The sequence below is a fragment of the Rhineura floridana genome, chromosome 12 (assembly GCF_030035675.1).
Source record: "Rhineura floridana isolate rRhiFlo1 chromosome 12, rRhiFlo1.hap2, whole genome shotgun sequence".
In the NCBI taxonomy this organism is placed as follows: domain Eukaryota; kingdom Metazoa; phylum Chordata; class Lepidosauria; order Squamata; family Rhineuridae; genus Rhineura; species Rhineura floridana.
In genome coordinates, this window is record NC_084491.1 from 41016923 (window position 1) to 41033861 (window position 16939).

At 47.5% G+C, this 16939-nt stretch overlaps 1 protein-coding gene across 4 annotated transcripts in view; it reads right to left on the reverse strand.

The window, feature by feature from the left end:
- Positions 1-514: 514 nt before the first annotated feature.
- The window catches only part of ABCG4 (ATP binding cassette subfamily G member 4), a 48367-nt gene continuing 31942 nt past the window's right edge, over positions 515-16939 (reverse strand). For 3 of the 4 annotated variants that reach the window (XM_061592435.1, XM_061592436.1, XM_061592438.1), the window contains 9 exons: positions 15434-15557; positions 13569-13683; positions 12459-12598; positions 11613-11711; positions 9456-9624; positions 8014-8114; positions 6630-6788; positions 3056-3174; positions 515-1175 (listed from right to left, as the gene is read on the reverse strand). In XM_061592435.1, coding sequence (XP_061448419.1) covers positions 950-1175; positions 3056-3174; positions 6630-6788; positions 8014-8114; positions 9456-9624; positions 11613-11711; positions 12459-12598; positions 13569-13683; positions 15434-15557 — 1252 coding nt within the window. In that variant the 3' untranslated portion in view covers positions 515-949. The remainder of the gene's footprint in view (positions 1176-3055; positions 3175-6629; positions 6789-8013; positions 8115-9455; positions 9625-11612; positions 11712-12458; positions 12599-13568; positions 13684-15433; positions 15558-16939) is intronic. The other variant, XM_061592437.1, reaches the window with a different exon arrangement.

Sequence of the window (16939 nt, forward strand, 5' to 3'; positions counted from 1 at the left end):
ACACGATGCTCACTACAGTCTTTGGCCCAACAAAAGCTGCAGGTTTTTGACATGCCGCTATGAAGCCTTACGAACAAGGCCCACTAATCCTCTTCTAGCTGATCACTTTGATCTCCTGTTCTAGTCCTGCCTGCAACGTTTGCAAAAATTGCTCATGAATTGTAATTTGGTTTCTTGCAAAGGAAGAAGGGAAAGAGTTTTTGGGAGGGGCGGGAAGAGACTAGAGGGATGTGGGAGGAGGAAAAGTACATAAGAAAAAGAAATCCCTGTTGCTACAGTTATGGCAAACATTTAAAGCCTTGTGTGACCCCCCCCCCCAAATTAGGTCTTCCAGTTTCTTAATATTGATACACATGCTACAATTATGTCCGCAAGCGAGCAAGTCAAAAACGGCACAAGAACAGCTACAAAACTGTGCTTTGCAGAGGACACCTTTGCCTGTAGCAAACCCCTTGTTTCGGCCCTCACCCCCCACCCCCCTTCTCCCACCCTCCTATCCCACCCCAGGGCCCTGCCCAAATTGATTCTAGCATCTACTGCCCACCCCACTGTTTCCTCCCCATTGGAGCAGAAACTAGGCTGCTTCAAACTGCTTTGCTTGGTGGTAGGCGGTATCTCAAAAGCAGGGGAGGGGGGGCACTGGAATGAGGACAGGTCCCCTCTGACTGATATTGCTCCAGGAAGAGAGTTTTGACACATTCCAGAATTATACAAAAAGAAAAAACGAGGAAAGATTGTTTTGCAATGAAGAGAATGCCTGGAAAGATTAAAACAGTTCCAAGATGTCCTATCAGCTCTTCTTGACTGAGCTGATGGGGGCCACCGGCTACCGAACAACACCTGCCTCTTTGGGCCACGGCCTGCAGAGTTTGTGTCCTTTGGAAAACAGTCGTGGCACAGCCGATAGGGTCTGCCAAAGGGCACTGGGGATCCTGCCTGAGTCCCCTTTTTATCTTTCGGACTTCACCTTGTACTTGAGGGTGAGGTAGGCCAGGAGCCTGAGGACGACAAAGAAAATCCCTAGGATAAGGAAGTCAAGGTAGAGCTTAGCTTCCTCCACATCCAGCTGCTTAAGTATCTTTATTGGGTCCTTGAAAGGGCAGTCGGGCACCTTACACTCCAGCTCGTCCCGCTCCAAGGAGTAGATGGTGAGTATCACACCTTCAAAGCCGTACCTGGGTGCCAAGAGACAAAACAGCACTGTAAAACAATAACAACCCTCCATCGGAAGAGGGTCTGAATTGGTCGGCTGCTTCTTAAATGGAAGCTGGAAAAGTTGCTAAGCACATAGTCTGAAGATATTCCCATGACTGGTAAAATCTGAAACCGGGATATTTTGTACACCTCTCTCCCTCTTTTAGGAACTGTGGGTTGTCACCAACTAAGTTGTACTCAGAATAGTCCCACTGAAATTAATAATCAGGGCTGGTCCCAAAGGGCGGCCAGGTTGGGCCCTGGCCAAGGGTCCCTGCAGCCACAGAGGCCCCTGATAGGGTGGGGGAGGAGTAGCGCTTCTTTTCCACAATCCGCAGCAAAGTAGTGAGCACGGATCGCAGGAAGAGAGCTTCTTCTGTCCTATTCGCTGGCTCCACCTACCCATCCTGTCTTTTGAGACTGTGTGCACAGGAATGCCATCAACCAAGATGGCAGCCGAGGTTTCGCTAAGGGGCTGAAGCCTCCGCTGTCATCTTGGTTGATGGCAGCGGTGTACGTACTTAGCAGCCCGCGCAGCCGCAAAAGACAGGAGAGACTGAGCCAGTGACTGGGAGGGCGGAAGAAGCTCCCTCCCTGTGAGAGACAGGTAGACGCACGCGCATGTGTGTGTGTGTGGTGCCCAGGGCAAGCTGGTGCCCAAGAGCCCTGGCATGTCTGGCGCCGGCCCTGTTAATAATCCTAAATTAGTTATGTTGAATAACTTCAATGAATCCACTCTGAATAGGACAAGCATCAGATACAAGCCTGTGAATCTTGCATGACCTGGTGCCAGCTTCTCTGTCCAGCGTTGGAGGGTGGGAATCTGAGTGACACCAGCTTCAAAGGCTGCTCAAGGTGCCTAGAATGTATTTCGTACGTCTAGGAATTTTTTAAAAATTGTAATTTTGTTTTGTTAGTTTGCTAATGATTTAAATATTCTGATCTGAAAATACAGTATGTTTGATATATTGACCTGGTTCGCACAACACAGGACCGTGGGAATATGCAGGCTCCCGAAGAAGAGTTTGCAGCCACTTTGCTCATTCCTGGTCCTTTCTACCGCTAGACCGCACTGTCATCCAAAATCTATTTGGGGTTAAGCTCTCTCATCCCAAACCATGAGCTAGGGAAGCACCATAGCTCTGTAGTAGAGTGCCTACTTCACATGCAGAAGAGCCCAGGTTCAGTCCCTGGTAGGGCTGGGAATGTCCCCTGCCTGAAGCCCTGGACAGATGCTGCCAGTCAGTGTAGACAATACCGAGCTACATGGATTGATGTTCTGGCTTGGTACAAGACAGCCTCCTGGGAACTCAAATGTGATGGAATGGGGCAACTTCAGAGGTACCTGGGGCTGCACCAAATTAAGTTGAGGGCTGTATTTAGCCCCTGGGCTGCAGGTTGCCCACCTCTAGACTAGATGGACTGTTGGTTTGAGCCATCAGGGCCCTTATGAATTTGGTAGTGGTTTGGTTCTTTTTAATTTATCAACAGAAAATGTTTTTGTTTTTCCTTTAACAATGCTGTAACGAACACTCTGGAGACCTTATTTTGATTGTTCTCTCTGACCCTCTAGCCCCTATTTGTATCCCTTCAGAGCTGAGAACAGCCCATAAGAACATAAGGAGAGCCCTACTGGATGAGGCCACTGGTCCATCTAGTACAGCATCCTGTCCTCACAGCGGCCAACCAGATGCACCAACGAGAAGCCTGCCAACAGGACCTGAGCGCGACAGCAGCACTCTCCTCACTTGTGAATCCCAGCAACTGGCATTCAGAGGCAGGCTGCCTCCAACTGCCACCCACCACCGTAGCAGACCCTTGGGATGCCCCGAGGTGCACTCATGTGAGCTATGAGCCCCACCTGACATAAGAGACATAGGAGCTCCATTGCAGGTAGGTGGGGATGGTCTTGAAACTCACGAAGAAGCCAGAGAAGAGGAGGACAGGGATGGCAGTCACGGGACCCACAAATGTGGCCACCTGGAAGACAAAGGAAGGAAGAAACAAGTCAAAGAGGCCTTCCAGATGGGGGGCTTTTATGTTGCAAATGTGTCGCTCAGATGTGATTTGCACGATTGGCTAGAGATGCGCAAATAAGCTCGTTCTGGTTATCTCAGTTTCTCATATTGTTAGTCTTAACTTCAATTCCCCACATTTCCACATCAGTTCGTTTGTTTTTTTAAGTCGTCATGAAAATTCAACAGCATTTCATGTAAATTTTCCCATATATTTCAGTAATCCTGGATCTCATCCTTGTCACTCCAAACACTGTATCACCTGTGCGTACCTCATGGAGACAACCACTTTCAAAAGTACTAGCATGGTCAAAACATATCACATCAAACAGAAAATCACCTGCAGGTCCTGCAATATAATTGATGTCATTGAATGCAAAAGACCAGGATGTCATATCCAATACGTAGGAAAAAGTACAACTGACCTACGCACATGCTTCAGAAACCACAAATCGGCAATCTTGTCTAAAAAAAAATTGGAGCAACCAGCTGCAAAACATTTTAACAATGAGGGCCACAGGCTGTTGGACTTATCCATAACAGCTATAGAGATGCCAACAGATCCAGCAGCACTGATTGAGAGGGAGAACTTTTGGATATACTCTCTAGACACATTGGCACCACATGGCCTGAACCTGGAGGACAGTACCAGCACTACTTAGCTTCTGCAAATGAAGCCCCTCTGAGCATTCCATCCTCAAAGCTCTATAACTGCCACCTTGGCAACAGCATTTGTGTGTTAGCAGCTGATGAAGGCGGAAGCCAAAACATTTTGCTAGTAAAATAAAACCTCTGTTTTGTTAATCACAATTCTATGTGTGTATGCACAGTTTTGACTAATATACACATTTTGGCAAAGCATTTTGCACTAATATAATTCATTTTTGTATATTATTTTCATTGATATATGCATTTATATGCCCACTTTACCTTAGTATATGCATCTTTGTATGCATTGCTCAACTGGATAACTGCATTGCAAAGCTACCTGCCTGTCCCCAGGGTGGGTCACAGCAGTTTAAAAATACACGATTAAAAACAATTTAAAACTAAGTGAAATTACAAGAATAGGGTGGGACCTATATGCACGCACACACACAAAGTGTCAAAGGTAAGGGGCAAGAGGTGTGTCTTCAGGATATGACAGAAATTATATAATGAACGTGCCAGAGGCACCCTCTGTTTCGCAGTTGGCAAAATGGAGGCTTGTGTGTTTGGGGGTTGTTGGGCAATATCCATTTCCACTTGGTGGTGCTTCTTGTAAAAATTAATGCAGGGGGTCTTAGGCAAGGCTAATATTTAGCTCTACCAAAATTCTGGTAAAGAGGTCTTGCACAAGACCCCTGTATTAAAAATAAAAATAAAGAGTTCTGATTTATGTACTGCAGTTATGGTCTCCAAGGTAATGTGTTGAGATCTTAAGAGAATAGTTCCTCTGCATTGGATTGTTGAAAATCCAACATGCCTTCAGCATGCAGCAGTCGGGGGAAACAGCTACACTTGTGTTGTCTGGGCCACCAGAACCAAAGTGGCTCAGTTGCACTCAGGTGAGGAGCAAACCCAAGTTGGGGTGTACCAGCAGTGCCCACCCTCCAAAATGTCACCACACACATGACAAAAAATGAGTTGAGGAGCTTCCACACTTGCAGTGACTGTGGATGTATAAAAGGTTATTTTTAGTCAATTAATTTCTTTTTGGTAAAAGGCAATCAGGATCAAATGTAAAAGAAAGTACAGGCTAGCATTTTGATGATGAGGACGTGCTATGGAAGGTGCAAAAAAACCCAAACACCTTCCATGTATGAGCAGCACCAACTCCACAAGAATCCCCCCACCCCCAAAAAAGTCACGGTGGAAAAGGTCATGATGGACTCTGAAAACACAGAATGTCAAATCTGACTTTTTAAGATTTCAGAGTCAAGAAAATTCAGAATCTTAAGAACCCAACATTTCTGTAGATGATATGGATTCTGTGGGGTTTCAATACAGAATGTGCACGATATGTATATAAACACATCTCGGAAACAAAACAGCTCTTCCAGACAACCTGTTTGTTGTGCATTCATCCTGATTTGTTTGCATAAAATTTGCACAGAGGCTATACAATGTTGCTGTTTATTGAGCATCCATTCCAATTTGTTTGCATGGAGCTCAAGTGTATTTTTTATCATTTTCTTTAACCACTAAAATTGTTTGTTTTTTAAGAGTGTGAAATCCACTTTAATTAACAACCTAAATTTGCTAAGACACAGTTAAATCCATACCTGCCAAAATAGCAACAGTCTGGAAGCAGTCAAAGGCTCAAAGATTTGGCCAATATATTTTTTAAGTTACTAAAATACAACTTCAATATTTATGGTTCTTGCATTTTGCTAAAAGAGTAAAAATAAACTGATTGTTTAAAAATCCCAAACAACAGTGTAGCAAGGCAAGGTAAGATACATAAACATAAACAGAGGGTTTTTTTTCAAAGTAACGTAAAACCAATCAACATTATGACTAAATTGCTCACTCTGACGCACAAAAGACCACTTTTCATAACAGCTGAAAAGTTTTGACATCTCAGCCACACATCCCCAATAGAAATACTAATTAAACAGATTTGGTTGTTTCCTTCATAGAATCATAGAGTTGGAAGGGGCCTATAAGGCCATCAAGTCCAACCCCCTGCTCAATGCAGGAATCCAACTTAAAGCATGCAGCTGTCCATCTTCAACCAAATTTTATTTAACTTCATTAGGCAGCACTAATTTCTGAACACATTGGGTTATATCCCATGTTAGTTCTACTCACAGTAGACCCACTGAAGTTAAGGGACATGGCTTGTTTAGGTCCAGTAATGTCAGTGGGTCTACTCTGAGTAGAATGTAGTTTGATGCAATCCATTAAGATTTTGGGTGGTGCCAAAGGAGTAATTCTGTTAGCCCAAGGACTTCTGGCTGTGCAACTTCCCCTCCCTCTCTTCTCACCCCCATCCTCCCCAAATCTGCTCCAGAGGGTTGGGAGCAAACCCAGGACAGATTTAGGCGATGCCTGGGGTGTGTGTGTCATGGGGAGAGGAAGTCTCATTGCGCAGGCGGAAGTCCTTGCTCGAACAAAACTACTTTGTTGGATGCTCCTTCTTGAACCGAACCATTTCTAATCTGGGGTCATTCAAGATGGTGTGGAATTTCACCCAAACAAGATGAGGGTGGGGTGGGCTGCTGCCTTCATGCCCTGCTTGTGAACTTCCATGAAATTTCTTGCTGGCCACTGCTGGGAACAGGGTGCCCAGATCTTGGTCAGATCCAGGGTGCCACAACAGATCTCGCTCAGATCCAACGAGGCAGTCTTTGTTCTCCAATGGGACTTCTTCCCTGTGCCAAAAAGCCAAGGCATCCCCAGCTCCCCCTACCCCCCGCCAAGCCCCCGCAGCCTTACTTGTAAGGAGGTGGATGCAGCTCCAATCACGAGCCCCAAGGACTGAGCCACCAGGGCGGTGGAGGTGGCCAGGGCTGAGAAGAGCAGGAAGCGGGTAGCTTCAGGAGGCTGGCCTGTCATCCAGTACACGATACTACAGTACGTGATGGGGCAAATTATCTGCAGGAAGCAGCAGGGGGCAGATTAGCACTTCCTTTTACAGGGTGAGGTTTCTCACCTTGCACCCCCCCCCACATGCACGCCACTGCCACCACTGAAAACAGGGAGGGAGTCATGGGGGGACAGTCTGTGGCCCTTCAGATCTCGCTGCTCTCCAACTCCCATCAGCCTCCAGCCAGCCAGGGTGGTGTATTGGTCAGAGTGTTGGACTCAGACCTGGAGGAGCAGGGTTCGGATCCCTGCTCGGCCACAAAGCTCATGGGGTGACCTTGGGCCAGTCACAGTCTGTCAGCCTAACCTACCTCACAGGGTTGTTGTGAGGGTCAAATGGAGAGGGAGAGGAATTGTGTATGCCACCTTGAGCTCCTTAGAGGAAAGGTGGGCTCTCAATGTCATAATAAGCTAACTAACTAAATAAAATATACATGGCTGCTGATCAGGAGTTATGGGAGTTGGGAGTACCAGCAATATCTGGAAGGCCACAGGTTAGGCCATCCCTGGTGTAAACAGTAGCTAGAGGAGGCAAAAGACATTGGCAAGTGGAGACATGTACATCCTTGCACTCATTTAACCTGTTGAACTTCTGTCTGCAATGCAGCAATCAAAGCAGGGATGAGGAACCTGTGGTGCTCTGGCTTCTGTCGTACTCCAACTCCCATCAGTCCCAGAAGCTAGCATGGATGATGGTCAGGGATGATGGGAGTGGTAGTCCAGGGACAACTAGAGGGCCGCAATCCATGCATTAAAGGAGCGGTGGAGAATCCTTTTCAGCCCAAGAGTCACATTCTGTTCTGGACAACCTTCTGGGGGCCACATTCCAGTGGTGGGCATGTCCACAGGCACAAGTGGGTGCACCCATGAACGTACATTTTACCTTTGTACAATACACCCTCACGCACCCCTCTCTCTGTCACCCATCCAGGCGAGCAACAGTCATGATCAGAGTTCAAGGACGCCCTCCAGCCAGGCCAAAATAGTCAAGAAAGGGGTGACGGGTGTGGCCAGGGAGAGGGGGTGTGACTGGGGAGGACATATAGCCTGGGGAGAGTCCTGAGGGTCAGACAGAGAGGCCTGGAGGGCCACATTTGGCCCCGGGGCCTGAGGTTCCCCACCTGTGCACTAAAGACACAGAGCTTCTCTTGGATAAGAATGTGGCAACCCTGGGCAGAAACGCGGGCACCAGAGGAGGAAAATGGCATGAATGCAGCATAAGCCTAACTCTCACCTGAAAAGGAACATCTGCCATCGTTTTTGCTAGAAAATAGGCCTTCAGGCTGTACCAGTAGTTCAGATGCTCTCTCAGAAACACAGACATCTCTAGAGGGACTGGAATGACAAGAAGACAGAGCACAGAATCAGGGCTCTGGAGGGACGCCAGTCACGTGGCTCAGGGGCAGATTTCACATGCTCTGCCTGCGGAAGGAGCCAGGGCAGGTGATGATGACGACGAGGGCTGGATTAAGACATGCCGAGGCCCTAAGCCATGTCAATATTCAGAGGCCCCACACCATAAAAAAAAATAAAGAGGGGAAAAAAGGGGTGGGACAGTGGCGAGAAGGGGATTAGCGGAAATGGTGCCTGGTGTGGAACGGCCCGGGACTTTTGAGCGTGTAGGTAGGCTAGCTCCCACTGTCTCTTCATGAGGTCTGGGATGGGGTTGGACAAACTGTGGATGACGCAAGTAGTCCAGTAGCCCTGGAAGGGAAGTTGATGGGGTTGGGTGTGGATTGGGATGGGGTGGGGAGGTCCAGGATTCTGGTGGTGGATTTTATATGAAAGGCTATTTAATCCAAAGTGATTTCAATTATACTAGAACTTCTCAGTTACCTTCATAGGGGCCCCTCCTACTGTAAGGCCCTAAGCCATGGCTTACGCGGCTTGCTCCTAATTCCGGGACTGATAACAATAATACCCAGCATCTCCAGGTACACCTGGGAGTAGGGTTGCCAGGTTTCTGGCCTGAGACTGATCCTGTATCTTTAGGAGAAGAGGAAGTCATCCAAGTGCAGGTGTTCTTGCAACACTGTAATGGGAAAAACCACAAGGTGGAATTCTCCCTTCTCCCTGTACAACTTTTAAAGATACAGAAGACCTCTTGGTTGCCCAGCCTCCAAGAGGTCTTCTGTACCTTTAAAAGCTGTGCAGAGGGAAGGGAGAATTCCACCTTGTGGTTTTTCCTATTACAGGGTTGTAAGAACACCTGCACTTGGCTGACTTCCTCTTCTCCTAAAGATACAGGATCAGTCTCAGGCCAGGAACCTGGCAACTGGGAGAGACTCCCTACCTGACACCCTGGAGAGCAGCTGCCAGTCAGTGTAGACAGTGCAGTGCTAGATGAACCAATGGTCTGACTCGGTATAAGGCAGCTTCTTGCGTTCTTGCGTTGTAAGTCAAGAGTTGGAAGCCGCGACAGAGAATAAAGCTGCAATGCAATACACACTCACCTGGGAGTAAGTCCCATTGAACCCAATGGAGCTTACTTCTGAGTAGACGCATATTGGATTGCAGCCTACGCTGTTAAGGAGGAAGATTTACGAACCCCACCCCTGCCTCTGAGGCTAACACACATCCATCTGCAAGTTATAACAGCAATGCTGTCATGCACAATTCTGAGTATCACTTGAGTATTTCTTCCACCACGACGAGTGCAGGGGAGCGAGTGCTTACAAGTGAGGACTGTGGGCATCAGTGCGGCAAACATGAGGAACAGCATGGAGAAGAAAAGGAAGCCGGTGTTGTTGAAGACCTTGTCGGCGTCATTGCCAATGTGCAGGTAGAGCAGGCCAATCAACACGCCGATGCAGATGTGCGACATGAATCGCAGGCGGGTTAGCACCTGTGCAAATCGAGACAAAGCATGTCTCGATTATTACCGAGACTATTATTATTGACTTTATGTAACACTTTATAAAAACACCTGCAAAGTGCTTTACCATCTTAAACCTGTGCTGGCCATTCATATTCCCATTTTATAGATGGATAACTGAGGCTGAGCAATGGTGACGTGGCCAAGGCCACACAGCAAGTCCACGGCACAGGGAGGACTTGAGACTGAGACTCTCATATCTACAGTTCTCTGTCTGTCCACCAGATCCAGCCAGGACTCGGCTTCACAGCTGGACTTGAAGTGAGGCCCCTTAGTTTCCCAGCTGGGGCAGAATCAGCATGTATCGATGGGGGGAAGATGGAAGCAGAGAACTGGAAGACAGTGTTGGCACTTCCTTCTGCTCCTGATTGGCCAGAGGTGTTCACGTGACAACATCTCACCCCCTATAAAAGGTTCCTGTTGCCCTCTCCTGTTCAGTCTGAGCAGCCTGAAGACTCTTACCACGGCCTGTTCACACATTTTTTCAGCTCATTCAGCCTCATCTTGCCTTGCCTGTTGCCCACAGTCCATAAGAGATGACCAAACTACCACACAGAAACTTATATGTAGTTAGGGTTGCCAGGCTCAGGGCTTGAGAATGATTCTGTATCTTTAAGAGAAGAGACAATTCAGCCAAGTGCAGGTTTTCTTGCAACAGTGTAATGGGAAAAACTACAAGGTGGGATAATTTCACCTTGTGGTTTGTTCCATTACAGTGTTGCAAGAAAACCTGCACTTGGCTGAATTGTCTCTTCTCTTAAAGATACAGAATCATTCTCAGGCCCTGAGCCTGGCAACCCTATAAAATGCAATGCTAGCTCCACTCAGAGTAGACCCATTGAAGTTAATCAATACGCCCAACTTAGGCCCCATCTGTATTATCTAAAGCACCATTATAACTTTTTAAATAATCATGGCTTCCCCCAAAGAACCCTGGGGACTGTAGCTTGTTAAAAGTGCTGAAATTTGTAGGGAGGCCTCCTATCCGTCTCCCAGAGCTACAGTTCTCAGAGTTCCATGGGGAGAGGGATTGATTGTTAAACCACTGTGGGAGTTGTAGGTCTGGGAGGAGAAAAGGGGTCTCCTCTCAGCACCCTTCACAAACTGCACTTCCCAGGATTCTTTGTGGGAAGCCATGACTGTTGAAAGTGGTATAATACTGCCTTAAATATATAGTGCAGATAGGTGCTTAGATTAATTCATTTCAATGGGTCTTCACTGAGCAGAACTTGTTTGGAAACAACCCAGTATATTTTTTCACCTGGGGTAACTTAATTGCTTGTATCGCCGAAGTAAGTGGTAAGGAATACTTGACACACAGATCAAGAGTAGATGTGTGGTAAAGTGTGTGACTGCATGGTCATCTCTATGGACCCCGCATCTCGGCTTTGATCTGGGGCCGAGCAAAGATCAGCGTCAAATTGACAGCAGGTTTCTTGATTCTGCACAAGTCTCTGATCCAGTCTGTGATTTTGGTGCTCTTGGAGAGGTCAGTCTTCACTTTGGGGCTGCAGCTCAGTCAGTGGTAAGCCACCTGCTTTGCTTGCAGGAGATCCCAGTTTCAATCCCTGGAATCTCTAGTTTAAAAACTTATCAGGTAGCCAGCGGTGAGGAAGACCTCAGGCAGCTGGAGAGCTGCTGCTCAAGTAGAGGACACTGGCTAAACTGAGTCATTCCCGCACCCCCATGCTGCTTTCCCATCAGAAAAAAATAGGTGAAGAAGTTTCATTCTCCTTGTTGCCCTGATTCTGGAATACCTAAAATAATGCTTCTGTTTACGTGCAGAGTCTCCCCCACCCTTATCACAACTTGTTCCCAAACACTGGCAAGGGCTTCCAGGAGAGCACAAACCCTCAATACCTCTGTAAAAAAAACAACCAACCATGCACATCCCTCCCCCTTCTAGACTCCCAACTGAAGCCCCTCCCTCTTCTGGCCTGCCCTGCCCCAGCTCTCACCGTGTCTCTCAAAATAGACAGGAATGTCCTCTTGAAGAGGATGCAGAACTGGGTCAGGGTGCTGGTAGCGAACGTGTGGCTCTCAATGTGCTCCATATCCTGACACATGGACAGACAATTAAAAAATAAAAAAATGTGGAAAAAGAAGGGAGATTATGGGAACTGCCGCCATTTGGGTGATGAGTGTGCGAGATTTTTTTTCATTATTATTTAATTACCCTGCCCTCCCATCAAACTGAAATGCAAGATGGTTTACAAAAGTGAAGAGAGAGAAAGTACAAAACTTAAGTGACCTACATGAGACTCATTCATTACTAATAGCAAAGTTATCCTTATATAGCTGATGGCACCATCCACACATACAAAAGAGAGGAGTCAGCTGCCTTGGAGGAACCCCCAGCTTACTTTGCAGAAGTCAACATCTTCTTAAATTATTTTTTAAAAGGTTGACAGGAAGAAAAGCCCCCAAAACAGCCCAGTGAGGACTGAGCATGCTCAGTGCACGTAGCATGTTGACTGTTGACTGGAGGTGGGGGCAAATGGAGAACTGATTGGGGGCAGAATAGAATGGAATCTCCTGGAAGTGGGCAGACCTACCTGGCTGGAACTCTGAACAAGATCACTCCATGCTGCAACTTTTTGTGACTGATCCCATTTGTAGACAATACAATAATAATCAGAACAAAAACCCCACATTGCAAGTTGTGCTTAAAGGTGGGTCCCAGATCAGAAAAAGTTAATGTTTTGCAACTAATGATGGTACCCTGTTGTGGAGAGAGAAATGAATCTGTGGCTGAGTGGAAGAATCAGGATCCTCAAGTTGTACCACCAACATCCCAAACTCACCGCCACGCAGTGTCCCGGGCAAGAGGAATCCGCTTTGTTTGGGCTGCTCTTCTTCTCCTCCATGGTGCACAACCCATTCTGGACCGCTTGGAACAGCAAAGGGTTAAGGTCGCCATACTCGCCCGAGGCGACTTCAATAACTGCAAAGGAGCAGACAGAGGAAGCTGCCTTATACTGAAGCAGACCACTGGCATAGCTCAGTATTGCCTACACCAGCCTTTCTCAACCTTTGGGTCCCCAGATGTTGCTGGACTACAGTCCCCAGAATTCCTGAACATTGGGCAGGCTGGTTGGGGCTGATGGGAGTTGTAGTCCCAAAGGTTGGGAAAGGCTGGTCTACACTGACTGGCAGCAGCCATCCAGGGTTTTGAGTGGGAGACTCTCTCATCCCTACCTGGAGAAGCCAGGGATCGAACTTGGCACCTTCTGCATGCAAAGGAGTTGCTCTACCACTGAACTACGGCCCTTCCCCAGACAGCAGTAGTGGCTTCCAGACAACCTGTTTATTGAGCATTCATTGTGACTTGTTTGCACAAAGTTTGCAGGGAAGCTAGATGATGTTGGCTATTTATTGTGCATTCACTCTGATTTGTTTGAGGGGAATGTATACAATAGGAAGCTATCTTCTACCAGGTCAGACCACTGGCCCATCTAGCTCAGTAATGTCTACACTGACTGGCAGCGGCTCTCCAAGACTTCAGGCAGGAGTCTCTGCCAGCCTTACCTATAGATGCTGGGGATTGAACCTGGGATGTTCTGCATGCAAAGCAGATGCTCTGCCAATGAGCGATGGGCCTTCCCCAAATGTTTTCTCCTCGCTTTCCTTATTCCAAGAAGTCAGATTTTTTTTTCAGGGGGAGGGATGGAGGATCGAGAGGGGTGTGAGAGAGGGTGTGTGCAGAAACAAGCTTACTGTGCAAAGATAAAATGTACCTTGATTGCTCCACCCATATTAACCTCTGGCCCCGCCCACCTCTGGCTGGTGGCCCTTAGAAGTTTGCTGAGAGCGAATGTGGCCCTCAGGCTAAGAAAGATTTTCCACCCCTGCTTTAGATCAACAGATCCATGATGTCTATTTATTTTAAAAAGCCATCAGGGGCCATCACTTACTGAAATCAGCTGGGTTGTGGTAGGTAGGGCAATGCAAGCCCAGCCCTTTTAGGTACGGGATGAGGTTGGACACTGCTCCCTTGAAGATACACTGACCCTGGCTCAGGATATAAAGCTGGAACGAAGGAATAAATACATAAATCAAAGGCACTTGTAAGGACAAGCATTTTGGGACGGCTCTACCATTAGGCAGAGTGAGGCGGCCACCTCAAACAGGTGATTGTTGTGTCTCAAAAGGGCAGCAAATAGTGATTTATTTCTTACTATTGTATTTTGACTCCCAAGGAAAGGTGCTTGTGGGATTTTCAGCCTCATGTGCCAAAGTGACTTGGCTGACCTTGAGGAATATGCACCTTGACTTTCAAGGGTGAAGTGCACCATTTGCTGTTCCGCCTGAGGCAGCAAAATGTCTTGTGCTGCCAGGCACACTCTTGGCAGGGCAGTGTGTCTGCCACCATTCAGTGGAAGCACAACATGGTAGCAGGCACAGAATCCAGATTCCTGAACGTCTCAGCTTTCTTTGCTTGTCAAATCGAGAGTTGTAACCAACCATGTTCGACTCAGACTAAACCGACTGAAATTAATGAACCTAATTTAATCATGTCCGTTAACTTCAGTAGGTCTGCTCTGAGTAGGATTAGCATTGGATACAACCCCAAGCTTCTAGTCCTTAAGGCTGAAGTGATATCCTTGAAATTGCATGGGCAGTGCCTGCGAAAATCTGAGAAGGCAATGAGAAGTAGCTCAGTGAGATTTTCCAGGGTGGGAACAGAATATCTGTTTCTTATCTATCCATCCTATGACTTGGCAAAACCAGAACAAGCAATACAACCCAACCAAAACCACAGAATAATAAATCTTGCAACCCTTGCATAATTTTCCACTGGGCACACAACGTTGTTCCTCCCTGGTACCAGATTTCAGTTGACTGTGCAAATAATTTTTTCCTTTTTTTAGAGTGCATAACCCCGAGTGATGGAATTGGACTGTTTAAAAAGAAGGCAGAATCCTGTATGTAATGGGATTGGGATTTAAGGAGTTAATTTGTTTCCTGTTATTGAGCCTTGCCTGTTTGGTAAACAAACTCGAAGAGGTTTCAAATTAGTTAGGAAAGTTTGGTACAGATAAGCCATGATCAGGACCTTTCGCTGATGCTTTGAAATGTCTAAGCTTTGAGGGATCATGTAGCCCAAGGGTATGTCTAGAAAGGGACTGGAAAGAGACTGCAGATCAAGGTGGGTCTCAGAAGAACGAAAGAGATTATGCTGGGCTGCAGATTGCCATAAGTAAGATTTTAATTGCTAGGGAATGTTTAGTTCAGGGATAGCGCGATGCCTTTATCCAAATTTGATTTATGTACTCTACTGCTCCTTGTGGGATTGCTTTGCATGCACATAACCATTCATATGTTTAAACCTTTACCCCCCACAAGAACAACCTTTTTTTCTTTTTGATTTTGGTTCATAAAACCATGTGGTCTCTATTAATTTACCCACCCTATGCCGAAGAGCCAAACCCCACACTACCAAGAAGCTTTCTCAAGGAGACACAAAGGAGTTTTAGGGCTGTTTGGTGGGAAAAATAAAATCTTTCACCTGGTGGCAGCAAAAAGTTAACAGGAAGGGTGGGCAAACAGATGGGGAGCAGTGACAGGGGCACAGAGGATCAATAACCCGAGGCAGCATTGGCGGGAGGATGGACAGGCCACAAAGGACCCCAAAGCCTGGTTCTCCAACTAGGAGCAGTGTAGTGAGCGTCCCTGTGCCACAGTGGTGCCACATCAGCCGGCACTCTGCATCCTGCAGCATTTCTTGTGCTGTAGCAAGAAGCCAGCTCAGAGAAAGAAGGCTCACACAGATCCTCACCTTGTCAAACTTTTCAAAGAGCTTTGCGCTAGGCTGGTGGATGGTGCAGATGATGGTGCGGCCTCCTTGGGCCAGAGACTTCAACAGAGAGACTACCTGGAAGCAGGAGGCACTGTCCAGTCCGCTGCGGAGTCGGGGAAAAAGAGCAAGAGTTAAAGACGGCGAGAGGAAGAAGAGTGGAGAGCACAGCGCAAAGGGCCTCATCCCATCGGGCAACTGCCTGGTTCACACAACACAGTAATTCGATAAGCCAAGATATGATTTACTGGGACCGAACAAGTGTGCAGGCTCCTCACCGAGGCTTGTTCTTGGTTACAGCCCATGGCTAGCAAAGAGACAGCTTAGCCATGAGCCAAAGCTCTAAACTTGGCTTAGCTCAGTGTGGCATGGCAGTAACAAGGGCTGAGGAGGAGCGAAGCACCGTCATGACTATAGGGATAAAACACCACTTGTTTCTGCTGCCTTGATACTAAACACATACACTTGGGTATAAGCACCAATAACATGAGCATCAGTGGCCATGCCAGATGTCTTAGCCCTCCCCCATCACCCGGTTGGGGCAGGAAGTAGATTTTGTGTTTTTTAGTTTAACCTGGAGCTGCGAGCTGGAAAGAGACAGAGGGGCTTGCCTCGCTCTCTGTGCCGAATCCAAAGCTATGGATCTGGGAAGCCTCCCCAAGAAGCCTAATCAGGAAGCAAGATCTGTTAGGGTGTTAATGCTGTGAACCCCTTTCCTCTTACGCTCAAGATGTATATATGTATAAATAAAACCATATATCCTAAAGACACCACAGTCTGACCTTCATTCCAAAGAAACCGAACCCTGGGCAAGTACTGGAACCCCTGGAAATCTCTCACCGCTAGAAGATTGGGGTGTGTGCAACAATATATATATGTGGGTGTGTGTATGCATATATTTTGTCCAGCATCACCTCGGGGACTCCTGTATGCCCCTGGCAGCCAAGTCCATTTGCCATTGCCCCCATCACAGTGGTGACAGTGCCCATTGGGACTGGTAGGGCAGAAGGCAAGGAGCCCAAGAGTAGGCGGAGCCAGAGCCAACGACAGGCGGAGCTAACTAATTTTTTATCTCCATCCTCCTCTCTGTTGAGTTCTACAAGGACAACCCTGAGACTGAGGAGGGGGAAGCTGACAGGCAAGGCCACCAGGGCTGGCACCAGAGGGTGGCCAGGTTGGGCCCTGGCCGAGGGCCCCTGCAGTCCAGAGGGGCCCCTCAAGGGCCTCTCCTTAGGGTGGGAGGGTAACGTTCTCGTTCTGTGATCTGTGGCAGCATCAGGTCCTGCAACCAGACCCTGCCATGGATTGTGGAGAGGGTGTTCCCAGGAACCCTCCTATACAGACAGTGTGGGCTTCGATAAGCCTGCCTGCATGGCCCACTTACCTCTCCCATCAGTGTGAATGCCATGTGCACTGTGCACATATGCCTGTCATCACCTGAGATGGCGGCGGGGACTTCTCTAAGGGGCTGACCCACCACTACCATCA